Source organism: Tyto alba, unplaced genomic scaffold, assembly GCF_018691265.1.
Source record: "Tyto alba isolate M040663 unplaced genomic scaffold, T.alba_DEE_v4.0 Super-Scaffold_42, whole genome shotgun sequence".
Lineage (NCBI taxonomy): Eukaryota > Metazoa > Chordata > Aves > Strigiformes > Tytonidae > Tyto > Tyto alba.
Window position 1 is genome coordinate 16,790,232 of NW_024881318.1, and position 25,419 is coordinate 16,815,650.

The 25,419-nt window shown below is 36.9% G+C and overlaps 1 protein-coding gene across 1 annotated transcript in view; it reads right to left on the reverse strand.

Moving 5' to 3' along the window:
• Window positions 1-4,604: 4,604 nt before the first annotated feature.
• The window catches only part of LMBRD2 (LMBR1 domain containing 2), a 40,670-nt gene continuing 19,855 nt past the window's right edge, over window positions 4,605-25,419 (reverse strand). Inside the window, 14 exon segments of the mRNA XM_042804601.1 lie at window positions 4,605-10,215; window positions 12,139-12,268; window positions 13,514-13,555; window positions 13,558-13,615; window positions 15,446-15,459; window positions 15,462-15,491; window positions 16,670-16,773; window positions 18,489-18,586; window positions 19,340-19,445; window positions 19,630-19,763; window positions 21,185-21,366; window positions 22,187-22,370; window positions 22,952-23,065; window positions 23,434-23,508. Of these exon segments, the coding sequence (XP_042660535.1) occupies window positions 10,155-10,215; window positions 12,139-12,268; window positions 13,514-13,555; window positions 13,558-13,615; window positions 15,446-15,459; window positions 15,462-15,491; window positions 16,670-16,773; window positions 18,489-18,586; window positions 19,340-19,445; window positions 19,630-19,763; window positions 21,185-21,366; window positions 22,187-22,370; window positions 22,952-23,065; window positions 23,434-23,508 (1,332 nt within the window). The 3' untranslated portion in view covers window positions 4,605-10,154.

The following is a 25,419-nucleotide window of genomic DNA, read 5'->3' on the forward strand; positions in this document are numbered from 1 at the left end:
AGGGGTAATGGTTTTAAACTGAAAGAGTGTAGATATAGATCAGATGTAAGGAAGAAATTCTTCACAGTGAGGGTGGTGAGGCCCTGGCACAGGGTTCCCAGAGAAGCTGTGGCTGCCCCCTCCCTGGAAGGGTTCAAGGTCAGGTTGGACGGGACTTTGAGCAACCTGGGCTGGGGGAAGGTGTCCCTGCCCGTGGCAGGGGGGTTGGAACTAGATGATCTCTAAGGTCCCTTCCAACCCAAAGCATTCTATGATTCTACAATTCAAACAATTTCTGTAACAATTCCCAGAGAAATAACCACATCAGACATGGTCTGGGACTGCTAGTGACAAAGATTGTCTTCACTTCAACGAGAGTAGAATCAAGCTCATAACAACTAAGGCTCAATAGTAATTATTGCACCTGGTAAACGGTGACTGAACATCTAATTGTATTGCTGCAGCATTTCAACAGATGTCTACTTAAACAGGAAGCAAGTCCACCTCATTTTCTGGAAGTGTTTCTAAGGTTTTATTTATTTCTAGCTCTAAATTTGTTCCAAGTCACTCAGAACTAACAAGAGCAGTACACTCACTGAAGCTCATGTGGTTGCCCCCTTTAGCCGGGGGCTCCCACCTCTGTGGGTGCCTGGTACATACCCTGCCTACCCACACACTCCCCTGAGCCTGCAGATCCCAGCCCTATTGTTCTGCACTGGCTTGGCTGTTGCTTTACAACACATCAGCATTCAAGCCTGCAGCCACAATCTCTGTAATGTTTAGTGCTCAGCACTGACAAGTTTCTTGTGATTTGTAAAGATATTTTAAGCATTAGTCCAGAAAGTCTGACTCGACTGTCTATGTCTTCCCAACCCACCAATGAACCATGTCTAAGAGGCAGTAACACAAGGTAAGTTTTTGTTTTGGTGCTCTGAGTTGCACCACACTTGCTCATGCTCTCAGTCTTTCCCCTAACTTACTTGCTCCTTTTCCCTCTGTCAGGGTACTCTTAATTTCAAGCCATGAGTTGTACCCAGGTTGGATACTCAAAATGAGAGGGGCAAAAGCTACAGGGCATTTGCACAGTACTGAGCCCAACACAGGCTTTTTTCACTGCTCTACAGTCAAAGCTACATATTCTTAGACCTTGGGGGCCAGCTGTCAGCATGTTGTTATCAGATTTCCTACAGAAAATTCAGGGTGAGGCTGTAGGCAGCGAAAGTTGTAACCTTACAACAGGAGCAGGCAGAGCTCACACCTTCCTTCTCACCACTGCTCAAATACTCTCCCACGCTTTGCTTTGCCTATCAATCCACTTCCTTTGTCCCATCTCTCTCTGCCCTGGGTTCACTTTGCCTCATTCCTTTCCACACACTGTTTGACACACGCAAGCCACCTCTGAAGGGGGTGATGCTGTGTCACACTGGCTGCCACAGATGCTAACCTCTTGCAATAGACTTGCTAGTTGTTTGGGAAACCTGGGCTTGAAAGCTGTTGCTTGCTCACTGAAACATGTCAGAGTTTACACTGATTTTGTATTTTCTTGATTCCTATAGATTTAAAAACAGCAAAATCTTCCAACATAAAAAGCATGATGTTTTTACAGGAGTAGTAGTGCTTATGGAAGGAGCCAGCCTCTGGGGGACAAGAGAACAGAACACACAAGAAAAATTCCCACCAGCATCTGGCCTTTGTCAAGTTGTCTTAGAATAGATGACCTTTCCTAAACTTTGGAAATTATTTTGTTTGACAGTGAACTGTTTAACTGTGAGTGTTCACTTGGATTTCAAAGGCTTCGCAGGTTTCCACAGAACATGTCTAGGCACTGCCTCAGTTACACTTTTGATATTGACTGAGCAGCGCAAAACACACACCTTTAACCAGGTAAGATGTTTCTGTGGAAGCAATCTGAAAGCTTTTCTTGTGTTTATTCATAAGCCACATTCCTAAACCACTCCATTACCTGACCTCTGTTTATGAGTTCAACCTTTCTTTGCAGCTCAGGTCACATTCCCTGAGAAGGGAAGAAAAATTGTGTCTTCTGTCCAAGTTGGGCCCTGACCAACTCTGGCTTTGTGATAAAGCTCTCAAAAAGTCCTGAAGGCAATGGTGTATAATGAACCAACATCTAACAAGATCATGTAAACGATAGGATGTTTATGAAGAGAAAGGGTTAAGATCTTTATCACAGTATGCAGAGCAGAGACTAAGATGAACAAGCAACACACTGTGGCAGGCACACCATGGCATTGCACAGGCAGAGGTGAAGTGAGAAGTGCAGAGCAAGGTTAATTCACAACTCTGGTAACTGACAGAAAGTGAGGTGCTATTGCAGAAGACTTAAAAAGTCACTGAGCATGCAAGGTAGTTTAATGAGCAACTGCTGACAATTAAACAACAGAATTTATGTTGCTCTCCGAGCAAATAAAAATCTGGCAATGAATAGTGGAAAGTTAGTGTTTCATAACAGGACAACTCCCATCCTCTGAACTATACTGTTAGGCTTACAGGAGCTACTTATCACAGTAATTCTGAAGGAAGAGTATGGCTGGTTAACTATGCTGAGTGATTCACTTCTATATCCGAACTGTCTCTGCAATAAAATACAAAAACATGCATAGAACATCATAGAATCACAGAATGGTTTGGGCTGGAAGGGACATTTAAATGTCATCTAGTGCAATCCCGCCCACAATGAGCTCGGACATTTTCAACTAGATCAGGTTGCTCAGAGCCTTGTCCAACCTGATCTTAAATGTTTCCAGGGATGGGGCATCTACCACTTCTCTGGGCAACTGGTTTGTGTTTCACAACCCTCATCATAAACAGTTTTTCATTATATGCAGCCTGAATCTACCCTCTTGTAGTTTAAAACCATTATTCCTTCTCCTATTGCAACAGGCCCTACTAAAAAGTCCTTCCCCACCTTTCCTGTAGCCCCCTTTAAGCACTGGGAGGCCGCTCTAAGGTCTCCATGGATCCTTCTCTTCCCCAGGCTGAACAACCCCAACTCTCTCAGCCCGTCCTCATAGGGGAGGTATTCCTCCCTTCTGATCATCTTCATGGTCTCCTCTGGACCTGCTCCCACAGCTCCAAGTCCTTCTTACACTGGGGGCCCCAGAGCTGGACACAGCACTGCAGGGGGGTCTCACGAGAGCAGAGCAGAGGGGCAGAATCCCCTCCCTTGACCTGCTGCCCAAACTTATCTTAATGCAGCCCAGGACACAGTTGGCTTTCTGGGCTGTGAGCGCACATTTCTGGGTCATGTCCAACTTTTCATCCATCAGTACTTCCAAGTCCTCCTCAGTAGGGCGGCTCTCAATCCACTCATCCCCATTCTGCTACTCATATCTCTTCTCCCGTCAATAGAGAAAATGCCATCCACCAGACTATTATAGATGGCTCAGTATGGTCCACTGAACATTCTGTTACTAATCTTTCTTAATATGTGCATGCATCATTCATTTACTACATTATTCTGAACCCATGTATATTAAAAATGCCTGACAAAAAGATCCAGAAAAGACATTTAGTAGTCCAGCAGAACAGAGAGGGGCGACAGTCCCAGAAGGGGTGTGACAGGATCTTTACTAACAGTGCCAAGACATCCCTACTGCAGTGATGGCACCGACTGGAGCATGCAAAATGTTTGCTGCAACTCACTTAAAACAGCAGTCACTGCTTAACTATAGGAGATGATAATTAATTAAATACAGGAATCACTTAGTGTTAGTAGTTATAAATATTCTGATGTGCTAAAAACATGAATTGTTCCAGGGTACAGATTTCCAATTTACAATACGCAGAAGATACTTCTGTACCTCTCAAGAAAAATGCCACTTTATCAGAATGAAAAGGGAACCTAAAACCATACCCTGGCACTGCAGCTGTATAGAGAAAATAAAATACTTAAAAAAAAAAAAAAAAAAATCTCTCTTTTCTTTCTTCACCTTATTTTTGCCCTTTTTTTTTTTTTTTTAAGGTAGGGAAGACAAAAGTGATAAATATACAGGCAATGAAAGAAGAGAGTTAACTACTACTTCACTTTGCTTGTCTCCTCATAGCTGTAGTGAAAACAGCCTCCTGCCTCTATTCTCACCAATGGCTGGGTACATCCAGAAGGCATTATGTCCCAGTTTGACTGCTTATGGAAAGGAGAGGTATAGACCTACCTTCCACCCCATCTTACGCCCCACAAAAATATCCAGCACCCAGTCAGCCCCATGAGCATACAGGGTCCTTACAGGTTTCCTCGGCGTTGCAGGAAGCCTACTTCTTCAGCTACCCTGGCTGTACTCCTCTGTCTCCTTGCCTACACAGAAACTGCTTGTGCTTCCACAGCTGGGGTGAGCGGTCAGTGAAGGCACCTGCCCAAAGCATTGGTCCAAGTGTCATCCCCGGACTCTGTCAACGACACATCCAGGTATACAAGCTTCTTCTCAGTTCCCCTTTTTAATTGGCTTTAAAGGAGATGCAAAAAGATATCCAAACCAAGGCTGGATTATCTTCTAAAGAAAGCTTATTTTCTACCTGGAAGAAAGAAATAGGTCCAATTTCTCCAAAAGATCATTATCAAAAACACTTCAGAGAAGTATGAATATCTAAAATACACCAGGGGAAACATATTGCAGAAATTATTTATTTCATGCCAACTTGACTCTTTGACTAGGTATTTTTACACACATTTCAAAAATATATTAATTACAACAATAATTTAGACCACTACAGAGAAAAATGTATAATTCACTGAATTTCAAAACAAGGTATTATACACACATACTTATATCATAAGGCAAAAGAAGATAGTCTATCCATAAGCAGCACTCCTACAGCCTATCCTTGATATACACTGGAGGATGAATATCTTCTATTACTAAACTTACACTTACAAACAAATTCCCTTATCTTCCAGATACTTCTATAGAAATATAAGGTATTTCTATAGAAAATAATTAATTTCTACAGTGATAGCTAAGCTATCACACTGAAACTATTATAATTCACAGGAGTATGTCAAATATAACAACATTATCCTCAAGAAATAACTGAAGTTGCATATTATTATTGCCTGCCAATTACAATTAAAACACACACACACACAGAAGCGCATGCTGAAGAATACATTCCAGTGCATTTTAATAGAAACAAAGAATAAACCTGATTGGGCTCACTATATGACTGAAAGAGAAGATACTCAACATAATGCAATATAATCAAGGTCAGCAATTAATTGATTATAAAGGGATCTAGTTCAAGGTGCTTTTTTGCTAGGAATGGTGGGGTTCTGTTAACATAAACAAATAGTGTAGGAGTGTCTCAGCTTCAGACTAGACTACTTAACTAGAGGCACAGCTAATATTATAGAACTGCCATGAAGCAGTAAATATTCCTGCAGAGCCAATTAGGGAAAAAGGAATGTAAAAGTTTCACAAATTTTACAAGTTTCATAAATAAGCTGCTCCAAAAAAAATAACCATTTAAAGAATTTTGAAGAAAAATTAAAGGATATGAGATAGTATATACACTAAGTAGTGTTTTTGTTAATAATGAAGATGCACATATTTGTCTGTAATTAATAGGTCAGATTTCTTTAAGAAGCCTCATAAAAAGTTTTCCTTCATGAAGTGATCTCTGTTTGGTATTGTAAATGTCCCTCAGATTGCAACTAATTACAGCAATAATGAAAACTGGAACAAGGTATTGTATTTTTCACATACCATTTACAGTATTCCAAGATAAATTTAATAAAATACAAATTATCATAATTACAGAAAAACACTTTTTTAGTATTTCATATGTAAAAATCATTGTCAAGTTTTAAAATAGCAAGAATATTGAAAAGATAGCAGCTTTCCACCATCCCCATTAATACTGTTAATGACTATTTTACAAATGCTTGATTGCAAAATAAAGGCAGATTGTACACCATAATTTTTCCAGTAGTTTAAGTTACAGTAGTATAAAGTTTGTTGTTTCTTAACATGTTATCATACCTAAATAATAAAATATAACATAGTTTGCCCAAAGTGTCACTATTAGCAAAGACTAGAAGTTGCATATCCTTTACCTCCCCTAAGAAAGAGTCCCTCACTTCACTACTGAAAGCTGCAATTTTCTTAAGCGAAGTGCAAAGCATTCATTTCCCAATATAGATATCAGATTATGTATATTTTTAAACACCTGAAAAAAAACAGAACTACAAATCTAGCAGGAGTAGTAAGTTTGACTCATCTTTTTGCTATGCATACTTTTTAACAAATCCAGAACTGACACAGTATTAAAGTAGCTACTGTTTTCACTCCCACTTTTCAAAGTTAATTACAACTTGCATGGAGTTTTTCCACTGGTTTACATCTTTGACATATTCAAATACATGTACTTAACTTGGGTGGGTTTTTTGGTGTTTTGGGGGTTTTTGGTGTTCATAGCTAAAGAAGAAACTGCAGAAATTATGATGAAGTACACCTTAACTGCTCAGTAATTCAGAAAGCGAAATAATAAAGAAATACATAATTGTCATTCTTTAGCTGCAAATAAATAAAACTACATATTGACAGAATAAATACACCAACATTCAGTTCCCAAAAGCACAGTTTGCAAGGCAGTTATATTTTAAATCACTTAAACTGGAGCACCAAATGTGATGCAAGAACATCATTAGCCTACAGTATTGCCACTGCTTAAATATATTAAAGCTAGTTTTAACTTTTCTTAGCTGTGGTCCTGTTAGCACTAGAGCTATAGTAGCAAAGAACTCATGAGTTGATGTAATATGGCTAGGAATCATCATAGAATGACGGAATAGCTTGGGCTGGAAGGCACCTTTAAAGGTCATCTAGTGCAACCCCCCTGCAACGTGCAGGGACATCTTCAACTAGATCAGGTTGCTCAGAGCCACGTCGAACCTGAGCTTGAATGTTTCCAGGGATGGTGCATCTACCACCTCTCTGGAGTGGGGGTAAACCTTTAGTCATGTAGCCCCCAAGCAAGTTCTGCACAATCTGTACTAGCAGTAACCAAACCAGTTTAAAACTAGCTCAAGCACACGGCAAATGCTGTGCAGGCATATCCCCTATTTCTGCAAGGTTCTTTTATAGTTGCCCTTTATATTTATTTGTTGAAAGTCTTCCAGGTTTGTCTTCCATATGAGTCTTATGAACTCATAATTACTTTTCAAAACACACTTTAGATTAATTGGCCTACAAATTGCATATAATTAGAGCAAGAGTAACTGTTGGTCAGCAATGAATGCTGTGGATGAGACCTGACATTTATCAACTCCCACTTTAACAACCAGCATCCAGGGAGCATGTGACACTGGGGATCTCTTAGTGGAAGCCAGAGGAGAACTCTTGAGACATCTTCAGAGCTCTAATTCCCATGCTTGCAAAAAGCAGCTATTGGTTATTCTATTACAACATGAAAAAATGGTCCATGGATTCCCATCTCAGTGAGCTCAGAATTTCTATGTTAGCAGCTGAAATTCCACTGCCATTAATTTATACAGTCAGCTCCTCAAATTATTGTATCCCAATAAAAACTGCACAGAGGGCTTACACCAGGGACTAGTTAGCTTTTGTACATAAAATCCTAATCAAGTTTCTTCTAAAAAATCTGTTTGCAGCCATTCCACTGATTTCTGAGAGGGGAAAAAACAGGCCCTAGCAATGCTCAATCCAACTCTTTGAAGTCAGCAGGGCCTAGGTAAGGATTCACAATCATTCAGAAAAATAAATGTTCCTTCTAAAATTTTTCCCAATAGCACTGAATTAGATCCCTTTGTAGTGACATTTCAAGAGTTAAACAAAGAACTTGAACCACACTTCATATGAAGATTTTTACAAATAAAATTTTGGGCAATTAAATGAGATACAAATTTGAAAAACATAAATATCAAGTCTAAGAACATTCATGTGGATGGATGTCCAAGAACATATACAACTCTTTTCATATAAGGCTGAATTCAGGATAACATTTCTAAGTAGATCTAAAGTAAATTAAATAGGTGCTAACATACAGTTGCTAAAGAAAAATCTGAATAAAAAGAGTTGCATTTTCTCAACTTCCAGTCCCTGAAACAGCCATAAGACTTTAATCGAACTTTTACAATATGCAATACACCCAAACTGAAAAAGTGCCCTCTTACAGATAATTTGGAAATTGCATGACCTTTAATACATGTGGGCATGGCTGTCATTCAGTGTATTCACCTAAAATCAAAACTGACGATTATTTTATGTCTGCCAATTTATTAATGTAATTATTTCTATACAAATAGAGTATTTTTTCTCCTTCATAGTAACAATTCAGTGTTTTAAAACAGGCAGATCAATATATTACAAATACCACTACTGTTAGAACACATGATGTACTAAATCACAGGAGGTAGTTAGATTCCCATTAACAATTACTTCAGAAAACAAAGACTATATTTAAAAATTAGTAGAATATCTCATTCATGAAAATTTACTTTTCAGAATCACTCCTAGCTGTTTCAAGGAATATCTGTTTTTAAGCATAATAAAGAATTTATGATAGAAACATCTTTCAGTTTTCAATGTAACTTTGCAATAAGCACGTAAGAAAACTCCCAAGTGGTAAAGACTTAAGACAAACTGCAATAAAGTAAAATTTTAAATTTATCGCATTTCCTAAGATATCATGACTTTGACCACATCTTTTTCCTTATGATTACATTTGAAAATTCATTCAACTAACTATGGTTTAAAAAAGATACCTACACAATGAAATTAACGTGAATCTTTTTTACACTGTTAATAATTGGCATTTTTGAATGGCATTCAAATAAATAAGCATTATTCTTTTTGCAACAACTTATTGCAAAATACAGGCACCTTAAAAACAGATACATAATGCAACCAGGGCATTTGGGACATTAAGGGTTTACCATTATCTAGTCATGCTATGTATTTCCCTTCTTTTAAAGAAATGCTCTACAATTTGAAGCCGTGCCTGCCTTTTGTGCAAATTATAATGTTTCAGCATTTAACTCTATTTTCACATTATATTTCTTTTACAGTTCCAAAAACACTAATGTGCCAAGATTTTCAACTGTTGCAACTGTAAAAATCTTAAGCAGACATTGTATCTTTGATAATGTATTCTTGCTATTGCACATATGTTCATATGACAGTGAAACTCTGGTCCATATTCAACTATTTACACATGCTAAATCATTTATCTGCATATAATGTTGCAAAAGAAGAAATATAGCCTTTCTTGACCAATCCACCTTCCTCCAAAATTTATGCCACCAAATTTCATAGAATCACAGAATACCAGGTTGCAAGGGACCTCAAGTATCATCTGGTCTATACTTTCTCGGCAAAAGCACGGTCTAGACTGGATGGCCAAGCACCCTGTCCGGATGAATCTTAAATGTCCAATGTTGGGGAATCCACCACTTCCCTGGGGAGATTATTCCAGCTGCTGATTATTCTTACTGTGAAAAATTTTCCTCTTGTGTCCAATCAGAATCTCCCCAGGAGTAACTTGTGTCCATTTTCCCCTCGTCTTTTTCACATGACTCCTTGTAAAAAGGGGAGACTCCATTGCCTTTGTAGACACACTTTAAATACAGGAACATGTATTTTATGAAGAACAGACTGCCATTCAATCTTTCTCCTTATAGAGGGTCAGATTCAAAGATCACTGAAGCTGAAAGAAGACTTAATTTAATTCAGCAGGTTTTGGACTACGCATGAAGTTCAAATAGAAAAATTATAGAAAGCGTTTACTATAGTAATTGATATAACTGCATTCTGGATGCATTAAGATGCTCTCACAGCATCTGTTAAAATATAAAATAATTCCTTCCAAAAAATCCTCTTCCTAAAACTTACTATGTTACAGTTCAAGTTGAGCCCTAGGTATATTTATGAAGTTTACTCTCAATTTAATGAATAATTTTCTCCTTTTGGTCATGACACAAAAGCCCACACTGATGCACAACAATATCTACAATAGAAGAAGCATATTCTTGTCGTAAGTAGTAAAGTTATCATACAGGTGCATTTCCAAAATAGTTGTTCCTTCATATTCTTTTTTAAACAAAAATGGTCTTTTCTGGTTCAGTGATATATCATAAATAAAGTATTCTCCAAGCAATGAGTAAGAAATAGATTTCCACTGAATTTTCTTTAGCTTTGAGGAGCTTAAACATCTTCAAATATTTCACTTCGAGACATTGACAGGTATCTTCCACCAGGCTGGTACCTGCGGAATCAATTTTAAATATGAAAAAGTATCACAGAAAATAGAAAAATGAAGACCCATGAAACCATATAACTCTCACTGCACTCTTACTCCTTACCTCTCAGTGAATTACAGGATCTGAAGTTCTACTGAATTACTATTTCCATGAGAATCTAATAGGTAGTCATTAAATTAAATCTCACGTGATCAAGGAAAACTCTGATATAAATATTGGGAGTCTTAAAGAACTTTGTTTCCTGATACAAAGGAAAGAAGTTGAATGTTTTTGTTGAACAGAATTTTTTCTTGTTGTTTTCTTAAACAAAAATAAATAAATAACAACAAAAAAAAACCCTGACCCAAATGAACAACATCATCCAAAAGTAGTTTGGGTGATTAACAGAACATCTCATTGGGTATTCCTAGGAGAAATACAGGATCAAAAATAATGAAAAAAAATGGCTGCAAATTTAGTGGGGGGGGGGGGGGGGAAGCTTCACAAATTGTTGGTCAAATATATCTTAAAAGCATTTTAAAAGCACAAATAAGTTTCAGTGCAAGTACAATGTATTTCCTCTCTGCAGTACTTCCCACAAAGCCAGAACCCAGTGTCCCTAATGTTCTTACTGTCCTAGAATGCTTGTAACTATTGCACAAACTAAAGTTTTAAAAATCAATACTATAAAAGATATTTTTAAGTTAATTGAATTTCATATGCAATTACTCTTGATTCATTACCTATATGAAATAAAATGCAGGTTACTAGAGGAAAGCTCAACTAAGCTCTGTAGCTCCAGATTTTCTTTTTCAAATAAAAAGTTCAGAATGTTCCACCTCGCCAAGTCTGCAGAGGTGCCAGGAGACTTCAGATACTGTACTTTAAAATATTTGCTCCAAAACAACTATATATGGGTATTCCCCCTTCTGTAGACCTCAATCCCTTTCACACTGTATAGAAGTCAACAGCTGACAGAACTGCTAGGCTAGCTCCTCTTTAAACCAGCTTCTGAAATGTGGTGATATTAGACTAGACAAGTTAGTTGTTGATACAAACTAACATTGCTGAATCAATCTGTAAGACCTAGCAGTGTCATTTAAGAGCATTCTTTGCATGTTTTTGAACTGGCATTTATTTGCTGACATTATAGATGTAAGTCAACTGAAACCATTTATGACTTTTTGTGGGATTTGGTATGCTACATTTAGCTGAAAATAATGTAAACTATAACTTTTCATGAGGGAATTTAAAATTATTTATCATTAAATGGTTCTACAACATAACCACCTTGATTAAAAAAGCACTCATAAAACGTATACTTGTTTCTTAAATATCAACAGAGCTTAGCAGTTACAGAAGATACCTAGTTTCATAACCAAGGAAATTTGGCGTTGCAGTCACCACAGAATCACAGAATTCTCTATTATAGACAGAGCTACACTGTCCAGCCTGGGACTTCTTCACCAAGTTCAGATTTTAATTTACTCCAGCAGTTCCAACATCTGATCTCCAGGTGTATTCCTGCAACTACTGGTCCTGTAATACTCAGTTTTCTTTCTTGCAGCCCCTTACGATGTTTTGTATACAGAGAAATCAAGTGAGCTTTCTAAAGACTTGTAGGAAATCAGAGAAAACCTTGTATTGTACATATGCAGGTCATTCTCTAGTCTTCTGGTTTTATATGCAGTATTTTTCAGATCACGCCAATATAAAAAATCTTGTTCAACTCATATCTTACTCAGACATTTCTAGAAAACTGAAAACCCTTCAGGTTTCAACTGGTTTTAAAACAATTCACACATAATGGGTGAGAATGAAGAAAGAGTTAGCTGAGATGATAAAATTGGTTTACAAAACTATTATAAAACCATCTGATACAGCTGTCATAGGTCAGAAGACAGAAGACATTCATCTTTTAGCTGTAAATAACTCAGAAGATTCCTCACCTTCCCAAGTCCAATTCAAGAGGGTCATCATTAATTGAGTCTGCGTTAAAATCCAAAGGTTCAGCATCCTGGAGGAGTTCTATTCTATCTCTTTCAGTCCTACCATTTGATCGGGTATACTTTGATAGTGCTGAATAGGTAAAAGGAAGGAAAGACATTTGCTCTATGAACACCTTCGAGCGTGTGGAGACATCAAACTTAAAAGACTAGAATAGCAATTTGCTACCACCTCATCCAAAGTGCAACTGTGATAGTTTACAGTACATTCAATATTAAGTCAAATCTGGTTAAAATGCTTGAATTTGTAGTATTTCATTTTTGTATCTCCATAGCAATGTAACTACAACTTTTCTTTCACCCCTCAAGTAGGATGATATCTGCTTTGCAAAGAATCAAAGAAAATGAGAAGTTACATGCAAACTTTACTTTTAAATTAAACAGTCATCCATTCATCTTCCCAACTTCCCACTTTAAGGTAGCTGGACGTTTTTTTTGGCTTGGTTTTGAAAAGGCAACCTCATGAATAAATGAAATATTGCTATTTTGCAGTTCACTCTGCTGCCTTTGCTAGGCTGATACCTACAGCTTGTTTTGGTGTTGTAATGCTACATATTCATATGGTTAAAATTAAAATATAATTTCATATAATTTCAGTCAGTCTACCACTGAAAATCTGGGTTTCCAACTCTGTAAAGAAGATGGAGAAATCTACAAGTCGTCTCAAAAGTATGTTTGAAGCTTTCCTCCTGCTCCACCTTTTTCCTACTTTTTTCCAGCTTAATTTCTTACTTGTTGTTAGCTTACATATGCACATAAAATGCAGAAAAAAACCATTAACACTGTGACAAATAAACATTTTGGAAGTTTAGATCATCCACAAAAAAGTTTTTTGCTAATAAATGTTATTAAATGAGCATGTATACACTCGTGTGATACGTTAGTGGCTTTACACTTGTTGGTCATCTGAGTACTGCATTATTCCAGTCTGAAAGAGTTCATTTGCAACTAGAAGAGGTAGATTTTAAGATTTAAAGCCCCCAACTCCAAGACATATCCTAAATTAAGTGTCTTTGTTGACAACTGCTGCTGTAATTGCAAACATGTGTTCCACAAGAAGACCAAGTAACTGAGACTAGCCAGAATCTCCAACCTCAACTAGCTGAAGTGTTGAAGATGGAAAGAAACACAGAACTCTTTTCAGGTGTCTTTAATGGGCAAGATGGCGCTGTGCCACAGAAGGGAATATATCAGCACATCATCTAAAACAAAAAAGGAATATATTTGAAGCTACTCACACAGCCAGTGTAGTACAGACAAGATATTAAAAAAAAAAAACAAACCAAAACAGACTCCCTCCAAAACCCACAAAGCTTACGTCTATTGGTATTTGTCTCTGAGAAGCTGGATTCTTTTGGTCTGTGTGGACAACTCTGTTTCTAGTGGAATCGTCTCTATTTCCATACCGCTCCTTCCATTCCTGGAAAAAAGACAAATAGAAGAAAACCTAAGCTGTGACGAAAAAGCAACACAACAAAAGCATGTGTAGGATCAATATATATTCCAGATTGACAATTTAGAGCTATTTGGTCAATCACATCAGACTATGAAAGTAATACTTTGAAAACGTTCCTGTTCAGTATCTTGATAGAGGAAGAATTTTTGCTTTGTTTTAAACTCAAGATATGTCCCTTCACTAAACCAGTTATTGTAACTGTTCTTTAGAAAAAAGACTTGCAGAAAATAAATTACATATTAAATCTGCACTCAAAGTTCACTCAACTGCTCTAAGTTATGGTGGGAACATTGCTTTTTTTTTGATTTCTACTTCCATCTAGTGGTAGAATGGAAAAATAACCATATGCAGATAGCACAAAAAAAACATTTGGACAGGCCATGTTAATTAAGTTTGTTGTTCTGTTGTTTCCATTCCATGTTTAGTATGTAAGCATTTTAGTATAATGAAATATTAAAGAAGGAAATGTCTCATGCTTTTATTAGGAAACAACTTCATGTCTCAACAGAAACTCTTCCGATTGCTCCAGTAACTTTAATATGTTTCAGATTCATATCTAGATCCCAGATTATGGACTGGTAGGAACTGGCATACTCAAAGTTACTGTGCTAATTTACGCCATATGTTACAGATCTAAGCTGCAGAAGGATCAAACATTTAATCATGATCCAGTAAAAGATAACACTCTAAAAAGCCCCCAAAGTTTCAAGAATTAATTATTTGCTACACAAACTCAAAAAACAGGTAACATCTGAAATTGCGTTTGCTGTTGAACTAAAATTGTTGCTTAATGTCAGATCATTCAGTGTATACCAAATGCATCATGCATTTGCTACTATTTTGTTTCACAATAAGGTCTAAAATTATGAGATGGGGTGAGAGGATCAGAAGAAGTCTATGCAGTACTGGCTGTCATCCAGAATTAAAGTATCACTGAGCTTGAAAAGCCAAGAGGTTTTACTCCCAGTATTATCTTGCCTTTCTGCAGATAGTATTTTTCCCTTCTTTTAGTCAGCTGATTTTTTGCATACATCCTTTTGACATCTCTGTGACTTTCTATACTAAATTCCAAGTATTATAAATTAAAGAAAAACTAAAGCTATAGTTAACTGAAGCTCCTTAAAACGAAGCTGCCTGAATAATTTTTTGTTTGGATGGCCTGCCTTCATAGATTTTTCAATTTAGTATGCACTCAAAGTATGACTTGAGTCAAACATTAAGTTTGTTATTCAGTGGTAACAGTTAATTCTGTCTTAAATGTAAATCCGTTCTCTGGAAAAAAATGAGATAAAATTTAAAAATCTGTGCCAATTACTCTCCAGTGAGCACACAAAGCAACAGGTAAGTTTGGGAGGAGAATACAGTCCCCATTTCAGTGAATATGTTGACACTGCAACTGCAGTTATTTCAGGCAGAGCAGTATCAGCATAAGAGAATGAAAATAAGCCATTTCAGATTATTCAGCATCCTAGAAATCAGGACCCTTTTTAATGATTGTTATGCCTACTGCCATACACTATTCTCACAGCACACTGAGTAACAAAAGTGTCCAAGTAGTGTGATCACAATTGTCTTGTTACCCTTTAAAATTAAATTAAATTATTTCCCGCCCCACGCTCCCCCCCCCACCTTACCCAAGGTGCCAAGACTATTCTGCAAGATTAAACTGATTCCATAGATTACCGGGGACTTAATTTGTTTGTGAAATATAACATGCTTAATTAAATAGCAATGGCAAATCTTATCAGATATTGTAGTATATTAATAATGTAATTGGCTAAAATGATTGCATACCCTTCTTCTGTTTCACCTTCTTCCTGCCTTTGTCGTTTTTTTTTCTCTATTGAAAAAAAAAAATATCGTCAGAGCAGAAAAATCATTACCAAGATTACTTTTTTTTTTTAAATAAACAATGAAAATCCAAAGTTAAGTATCAGAGATTTTTATTTAAATAGACGGTTTGTGCAATTAAATAAAATCAAAAGACAGAGCTGCCCGTCTATCATTAAGGAGTTTCCCATTAAAGTGAATTCACCATGATGGTATCTTAGGTCAAGGCATTACATTTAGATTCCAGCTGGCAAAGCAAACCGTCTTAAAAATAGCTGGAAAAAGTATGATGCTAAGAAGAAACTTGAGCATTATTGAATCAAAATCTTCCTGAAGTTCTGGGAGGCCCAAAGCATGACCCAAATAGTTCATGTCCGTATCTGCTATTAAGCTGAAAGTGCAACATCACAGTATCAAAGAAATAGTAATCTCTTGTTTAAGGGAATGAGAGACATTCTTCTTTCTCCAAAAAAATAAATACTACTACTCTAAGTAAAGCTAGGTTTTGTTTTTCATAAACTATGAAAGGAGAATAGAAGTATTCCATAATATAACATTGTATCCAGAGATTTTAATTTTGAAACATTTACTCAAGAACCACAATAGCTTTTAACAACTTTCAAGAAACGCTTTCAGTAATATTAACATAAATAAACTTTTAAATCTCTCCAAAACAGCAGATAATTACAGCTTACACAACAACATGCTTTCTGTGCTAAAATAATGGTTAGCTGAAACAGCAAAAATCCTAAAGGAAATGACAGAATTTAGGCAGCTCAATCAACACATGTACACAAAGAAAGATTAAAATGAGTTTGTTGTTGATAAAGACAATTTAAGTGCTAACTATCCTTTATGACACACTACACAAGCACCTGCTCAGGTATTATTAGATCTGTAATGACTTCAGAGGAGTACCACTTAAATAAACTGTAAAATATTTAGAAATATCTAAATTCAGATACTGGACGAGTAAAACTGATACTTCACTTAAGATGTCAGTGAAGTCCAGCACTGTTTATATAGCAACCACAATGCTGTAAGTCTATTGCATTTTGTGCAGTAGATTGCCTCAGTACAGTTTGCAAAACACTGACAAGCTATATGTTAGGGTTTTTTCATGCAACATTTCAGTCAAGTTTAATGCAACAACATGTTATATTTTATAGGAATTAGGACAAAGGTTACCTCTTCTGATGAGCTCTCTTCCTTCATCAATCAAATCAGAGGTCATTTCGCTATCCCCCATGAATTGCTGGAATCCCAAAAGATTCAAACAACGAGTTCCTAAACTGGTAACAGCAGAAGGAGAAGTAATTTCCTTTGTTAATCTACAATGACCAGCGTAGATATATTGCAATGCAAAATGTAAAACAAATTATTCAGAAATTTATGAATAATTCAAGTAAAAAAGCAATATAGAAGACAGATTATTATACTAGCTGAGAAATCAGAAAATTCAGAACAGCAACACATTCCTAAAATCTAACTGAAAGTGATGGAATAATCCTATTCAAATAGAGAGATAAAACTGTTTATAGTCTGAGACTAGTTTAAAATAAGACAACTGCTTGAAATGTTCACATGTATAACAGAATTTATACCTACGGTATCCCACTGACTCTTCTTTGCCAGAAGACAATTACTATAAACATTCTGACTATCGTGATTTATGTGTTTTTGAAACAGTAATATCATAGGAAAGCCACCTTCATCTCAGGTTTCAGTCAGAAGAAATGTGTGGTGTAATCTTAAACTGTAAGCATCCTGGCTGCCATTTGCGATACCTATTGGGCAGCAGTCAGATAATAAGCTTGCTCCATCTTTTTTAAGCTAGTCCTGGAACTCTATAGCATGAAAAAGCTTTCAGCATTTCAACTTCACACCAGAGAACATAATTGCTGGTTTTGTTATTGTTTTCCTCTCTTCAAACTGGAGAATCAGTATCATGTTCAAAGTTAGCTTTGTTGTATATTCATGCTGAAAAGTTCTTTTTCCTATACTCTCTGAAATTTAAGACTGCTGGATTAAACAAAGGAGGCAGCTTTCCCTATTAGAGGGCATTAAAGTTCATGCAAAGCAACTTCCTCTCCTTTAGTTTCTCTTCTTCCTTTTCACTACAGCATTCAAGACCCTGGATCATCATGGACGAGAAGCCACACAAACTGTTTTCTTGTCAATGACTTTCCTGTTCAGTTTTTCTTTTTGACTCCACCACCGCTTTTGTCACCTAACCTACAGGTAAGCTGGGAAAAATCAGGACTGGATCTTTATTGTCTTACTATGTATGGATGCACATAAGGCATTAATGGACACTGAAGGCATTTAACTACATTCTGCATGACTCAAAACATAAACATTGCTTCTGACTGAATGGTAATGAAAAATTTAAGAAGTGAACATAAATGCTGACAAGCAAGGTCAGACAAAGTATTCTCATGCCTTACAGTGGTCAAAACCAGACATTTTGGAACATCAGGATAAAGCAAGTGTATAACAGTATTTTCTGCAATTACCCTTCCAGCCTCTAACAAATTGTGGCTTAGGGAAGCAAGATCAATTGATTTAAACCACTATGATTTCAATATAAAGTCTGGTAACGTATCAGGAATTTGTTATGAGTCTGTAGAAAGTTCATTACCTAAAGTTTCTGCCAATGCTTCTTAGATTTTTAGAAAACCTTGCTGAAGACATGGTAATTTTAATGTCAAAAGCAGAATCTAAATGTTTGCGGGCTCCAGTGTTCGAACAGATCAGACATCAAAATCTAGGAATGAAGTTTAATGGGGAAAACCACCCCACAACTAATTTATGAGTTAATACAATTGACATTCTTAAAATGCACACATTTCACATATATAAATAGCAATTTATTGGTTTAGTCTTTGCATTTTTTTTAATATGTCACAACTCAACAACTGGAAAAGAAATGAATCTTTTCCTGATTGCTGAGACTAATATTATTAATGTAAAGAAACATGGAAGATCTGTCTCGCAAATCACTTACCTAAAGTATGTAGCAATACAGAGAATGACAACAAGCATTGGGTAATAAATGTAGAATCCATCTGCAATGAAGGACAGCACTCTCATGGATCCCATTATCTGAAAAAAAAATCCACAAGAATAAGTTCTAATCAGATATATTCTACAAATATCCATAAAGATTGTGCCATCTCACTGTTTTCAGTCCACAACACACAAACACACCATCTTTTATAGTTACTGAAACTTGGATAAGCATTACCGTCACAGATCTGATTCAGTCAGTTGACCCAGAATAACCAGATATAAAGGCCACCTCTAACAGTGCATCCACTTTGAGGTTTCTAAGATGCTAGATCTTGTCTCACCTAATCCAGAACCAGTTCAAATCTGATGGATCTTTTCATCTGCTGTGGAAGGAGTCTCTGGACAACACTAAGAACCTACCTGCTAACAACAAAGATGTGCTATGTATCTTGCTGTCCTACAGAAATATGTTGTTCAGTAAAACCAAATTTACTGGTTTTCAGTGGCAAGTTAAGTTTGCTCCCAATCTATAAAGATATGCCATATGCTGAAGCCAGTGGAAGCTAAAGCTATCAGGAACTGAAGAACAGTTTGAACTCTTCAGTACAATACTTTACTTCCTTAGGATAAAGAGACCAAAACAGAATAACTGAGCTATTGATGACTCATAGCTATCATTACCAAACTCCTAGTCTGTAAGTAAGTATTTGTACTCTGTTTAACACTAGTGAAAATATTTTAATATCTGAATTTTACTATAAAAAGTATTTAAAACTACTTTGCCTATTATCCAAACCATATAGAAGGTTTGGAAATAAATGTCAAAAAGACATTTTTTGTACTTACAGACGTATAAGCAGTTGGCTGAGTGTTTTTGTGAGAGATTGTTGCATCCATATGGGTCAAGCCCAAAAAGTTCAAGCATAATGGAGGAGTAAGACGGCAAAATAACCTGCACAAATGCAAGAGGCAACAGCATATAAAACAATTTCTTGCACTAAAAAAATTAAGTAATCATAACTGGACATATCAGAATAATAACATACATCTTATGAGGTTATGAATATAAATGAAAGTTTCATGGCCGTTTTCAATTATTTGGCAGAAAATCTGCAAAATATATGCCACATACTCACATGCCACTGAAAAGGAGACTGTATGCATCTGTCTGATGATGTGAAGCTAAGTAATAATAGTTAAATACACGGATTCTGAAGACAGTAGAGTAGACACAGATACTTAGGAAAAAGATGGTAAGAAAGCAGGCCATCTGAAGGGAAAAAAAAAAGTTGTTTGACTGTAAAACTCTACTAAACATTTTAATGCACTCAGCATATAGTCTGTACATGCGACATGTTGACCACAGTCTAATTTTTCATTTTGAGATGGGACAATAACATCAGCTCTGAGAAGAGTTTCAGGAGTTTTATTGACTAATTGTCCTGGTTTTGGCTGGGACAGAATTAATTTTCATCCTAGTAGCTGGCACAGTACTGTGTTTTGGATTTAGTGTGAGAATAATGCTGATAACACACTGATGCCTTAGTTGTTGCTAAGTAGCACTTAAGTTAAGGATTTTTCAGTTTCCCATGCTCCGCCAGTGAGGAGTTGCATAAGAAGCTGGGGGGAGCATGGCCAGGACAGCTGACTTGAACTAGCCAGAGGGACATTCTATACCACAGAATGTTATGCTCAGTATAGAAACTGGGGAAGTTGGCTGCGGGCAGATCGCTGCTTGGGCATCAGTCAGTAGGTGCTGAGCAACTGCACTGTGCATCACTTGTCCTTTCTTAAGTTTTGTTTTATCTCTTTAATTATATGCCTTTTCATCATCATCATCATCATTATTATTATTATTATTACTACAATTACTATTATTACTATTATTGTAATAATATTTTCATTTTATTATATTATTGTATTATTTTATTATTATTATCATTGTTATTATTATATTTTATTTTGTTTAGTTATTAAACCGTTCTCATTTTTTTTTCCAGTTCTCCTCCCCATCCCACTGGGAGAGGGAAGGAGTGAGCGAGCAGCTGTGTGGTGCTTAGTTCCTGATTGGCTAAACCACACTAATTCAAATTGAGAATGATACTTGTAACATTCTGCACTTCATATAAGCTAACATAACTGACCCCAGGAACATTTATTCTTCTACTTCCTGTTATGTAAATGAAATTGCTGTAATTGCCTCGATAATTAATGATTTGACATTTTTCCCACAAAAAAACAATAAAAACAAGTGTTTTCAATTCAACCTATTTTGTTAGTATACTGGAATTTTTCAGCTCAGTTCCTTTACTGATAAATTTGTAGATGCATTTGCCACACCTGTGACTGGATTTCTAATCAGCAGCTAATTCCTGTTTAGGAAAGAGGTCACACACATGGCTAATTAGACACAAAATGTAAACACGTAAGCTCCACGCTAATGTTTCACAAATTACTCTACACATGATATGCAGGTGAACTGGGTGACACCTTCATCCCATATTAGAGTTGTACAACATAGCAAAAGACAGACACCCTCCACAGAAACAAAAGTTGGTATTATATATTTTAGCAACCTTCTGGAAGTGAACAGATTACAGAGAGACTGATTTTTAAATCAATCTGGTCTACTACTGTTGTAATAACACCCTATCTGAAACAATTTTTGTTATGTGATTATCTCAAACTTACCTCTATGTATATATAATTATATGTCTTTTCTGCCAGCTGTATGAAAACTGCAAATAGTGATAAAACTGGTTTTGTGCTGAAAAACGTGCACTCTGACCACACAACAATTACAGAGAATGTGGCCAGAACAACTGCAAGCACCCTGTAAAACCATGGTCGTAGAAGACATTCCCAGTACCACTCTGGAAAAAACAAACACACACACATCCAGGATGGGTTAATGAAAATTACACAACCAGAAATGGAATTTCCTCACAAAAATTGTTATGAACTTACCACATGCATGCCCTTAAAATCAAGGCTGGAATCTGTGGGGTCACACACTTAATTTCAGGGCTTTTCCAATGCCAGGAGATCTGGCTCAGCCTTAAGGAATCATTTGCATAATTGAGGAAAATCTGGTGGGATTTGGGAGATAAATTTTGCAAATGGACTGAGGGGTGTGAGGCATGTATAACAGAACTCTTTACTTTTTGACCAGATACTATGGGTGGTCCACTTTGTTTGTTACTCTTCCAGAAACAAAGCTTAGACTGTAAAATTATAGTCATGTCTTGCAAATAACTCATTTCTAGTGCACAACAAATTTGAAGTTAAAACATGATTAAGAGAAGATACTTTCTGAAAAGATGCACAAGCAGCTCCATCTCCTAATGTCTGGTGCATTAAGTCCTTTCCTCTTTGCTTTACTAGAAGAGTGGTGCCACCTCAGTAATATCCCACAAATCTATAAGGTAGCCATGATCCAATAATTTAAAGTTGCTATTTTCCTTTCTTCTTCCAAGGCTTCAAAGTTTGCTATTGCTATTACAGCATGTAACTGCTATTAAATTTGTAAAAAAAATTAAGCTTATGGCTATTCCATTACATAAATGCATTAAGATGCACATTTGCCTCCCTTTTACAAAAAACAGTAACTTTTTACAAAAAACAGTCAGTTCTTGTTACAAAACAGTACCAGTTACTCCTTTACATATTAAATATCTGTATGATAGCACTTACCAACAGTTGGTGTGTAGAAATACTGAATAATTTTATTCTCTGGTTCCTGGGAGTGAAAGGTATGAACAAACTGTCGAGTTGCACTGGTTTCATTTTTTGCCACATCTTCTAGGTAAAATGCTTGTTCTAAAAGAATTTGCCACTGGACCTGTGTACGACAATGCCGCTGTACTGAGTAGATTACCTACAATAAATTCCAAGAAATTATGGTTACAACATACTTGTTTCAAGAAACAAGAGAAAAGCCTTGCAAAATCCCTTAAAAATGTTTACATCACAGAATTGCAAAGATTGATTCCGTATACTCACAAAAGAAGGAAGATAGTTCTCTAAATATATCGTTCATAATAGGACTACATATATGATTCCTAAGTTTTGCGGTTCTTTTCATCACAATCTATCTGTAGCAATAACAGCCTAATTTTTCCAACATACTACTTTATTTTTACATCTTAGTGAATACAAAGCTTTTACTACAATTTCTTTTTTAGAATGCACTATCAAGTAATCATTACAAGGTTTACTCACAGACAATTAAAACACTGTCAGGAACACTTTTTACACATCCATAAATTTAATCTGGTCATCACTCAGGATACTAAACTTCTATGCTTTTTTTCACTGAGAAAAGTTTCTGTTAAGTAGCAATCCCCAAACCGACTATTCTCAGCAATTCAGGTAAAGTGCATTGAAAATCCTAGTTTGACTAGCATTTAGTCTCATTACATTAGCATAAGTGAGGCATTCTTTCATTTATTAGTATACCTGCTTGTGAAGTTTGACCAAACTTTTTTCACTTGGATAACTGTTCTGTCTTTCATCAAAATCTTCATAATCATCCATGTTCCTACCCATTCTTTCCTGGTACTCAGTAGGGCACTGTAAGAAAAAGGGAAACTGAAGTGGAAGATGAAGGAGTAGCAAGGGCTCTTTGTTAATTATTTGTAAATGTTTGGGGCATTTCATGCAAATGAGAAGTTCACTCTAAGCGTAGATTTTTCTGTTTCTAAAATATTTTGTATGTCAAAATACAGCAGATAATCACATACATCACAAAAAAGCACACATACATCATAAGAAAGCATTGCAGAAAAAATTTCAATGCAAAGTCCGGTCAGAAATAAACAAGATGGCAATGAGAGATTTTGTGTTAGGAGGAAAACAAAATAATGTGCAAGTATTCAGTAGGTGCAGGAAGCACCCCCTCCCAATTGAACAATTATGGCTGAAGATGAGCAATTTGTTACCTTTTTCAATATTGTATCAACACATTTTCTTAAAGGGTGGTTATACTTGATACTCTCACTTACTTTACGGACTTCCTGTCGAGGAAAAAAAAATACAGAGTTGTGTCATTATGTTAAATAGATTCAAAAATTTCACAGGGTCATATAAGAATTCCAGCCCTCTCAATGGAAAAAATAACCATCAGAGTTTGAAAACAATAGAATTTCCTAAAAGCCACAGCTTTACGAGACATGTAATAAAATATAATTCAAGGAGTATTTATAAAGAACATATGTATATTTAAAAAAAAAAAACCACAATGTCAGTGTGCAAACATTATTCTGTGAATGTGTGGAGGATTGGTTTCTATGCATGAATGTTGAAATGGAAAACACCTTCCTTTTCTAGTTGTACCTAAAGAGGAGGAGTTTCTATCTTACCTGATTTATTTTCACTTTTATTACCTTAAGTAGCTTGATAAATATCACTTTACACTACTTCATTTTGTATCTTCCTCACATTTATCTCCACATAGTTCACTTCTGAGATCACATGGCAGTTATCAGTAATAAAAGATGCCACCTAACAGCTAGGTAAATTGTGTCAGAACTGGCTCTAGCAGTTTATCAGGCTTAGTGAGAACTAGATATTATTCTTCATCAAGATCTGATTGGTGTGTGGCAAATTAGTCTGTGGCTATGATCCTATTGGCATCATAGAGACGTGGGGGGATGACTTCTATGGCTGGACTGTTGGAATGACAGGATATAGGCTCTTTAGGAAGAACACAAAGGGAAGACGAGAAGGGGGTGTCACCCTCTATGTCAATGACCAGCTGGAGTGCCTGGAGCTCTGCCTGGGGATGGACAAGGAGCCAACTGAGAGACTGTGGGTCAGGATTAAAGGGAGGGCAGGGACACGTGATGTTATAGTGAGGGTCTGCTACAGGTCACCAGACCACAGAGACCGAGCAGATGAGGCCCTCTATAGACAGACAGGAGCAGCCTCACATTCACAAGCTCTGCAGGGAAGACTTCAACCACCCCGATCTCTGTTGGAGGGGCAACACAACAGGACATAAGCAATGCAGGTGGTTTCTGGAATGCGTTGATGATAACTCTCCATGGGATAGAGGAACCAACAGGAAGAGGTGCTATGCTGGACTTTGCCCCACCAACAAGGAGGGGCTGGTGGGGAAGGTGAAACTCCAGGGCATCCTTGGCTGCAGTGACCATGAAATGGGGGAGTTCAAGACCCTTAAGGCAGTGATGAGGGTGCACAGCAAGCTTGCTACCCTGGAGTTCAGGAGAGCAGACTTTTGGCCTCTTCATGGATCTGCTTGGCAGGTTATCATGGGATAAAGCCCTGGAGGAAAGAGGGGGCCCAAGAAAGCTGGTTACTGTTCAAGGACTGTAAGAGGAGACTTGTAACTCCCCAAAACAAAGACTGAGAGAAGCAGCCTGAGGGAAGCATTAAACAATTTCGAAAGATTACACTTGATTAAGATAAAGACGGATGGAGGCCCTCTGAGCCTTTCTAAGGAATGTCTCAAATATGTGCAAGAACCCCAACATGAAACTACAGTGACAGGGTGGATAATGTGGAGTCTGGATAACACAGGCTTTGAGCTGAATGAGCTGTTAAGGCTGCTTGGATAGCACAGGACACAGCTGCAGGAGGGAGCCCTGTGAAGACAGGACAGTTCTGCTCTGGTGCATCTTGTATAGTTTCAGGGCCATCTGTCTGGTGAATGATCTTTGCTTCATTATCTGTGAAATTCATATTAAAGTTGACACCCCTGCCTATGCTAATGAAGATTAACAAAATCATGCTAGTTATGACATCCCATGAGGCACCTTACATGACATACATGATACACTGATATGCAGGTTGACTTGGGGGAGGGACTCAGTGAAAGTGTCTATAAATTGAGGAGGGGCAAGGATAACAGAAGACGACAGATGCATCCTTGAAACCTGCTGTGGTTTGAGCCTGGTCAGCAGCCA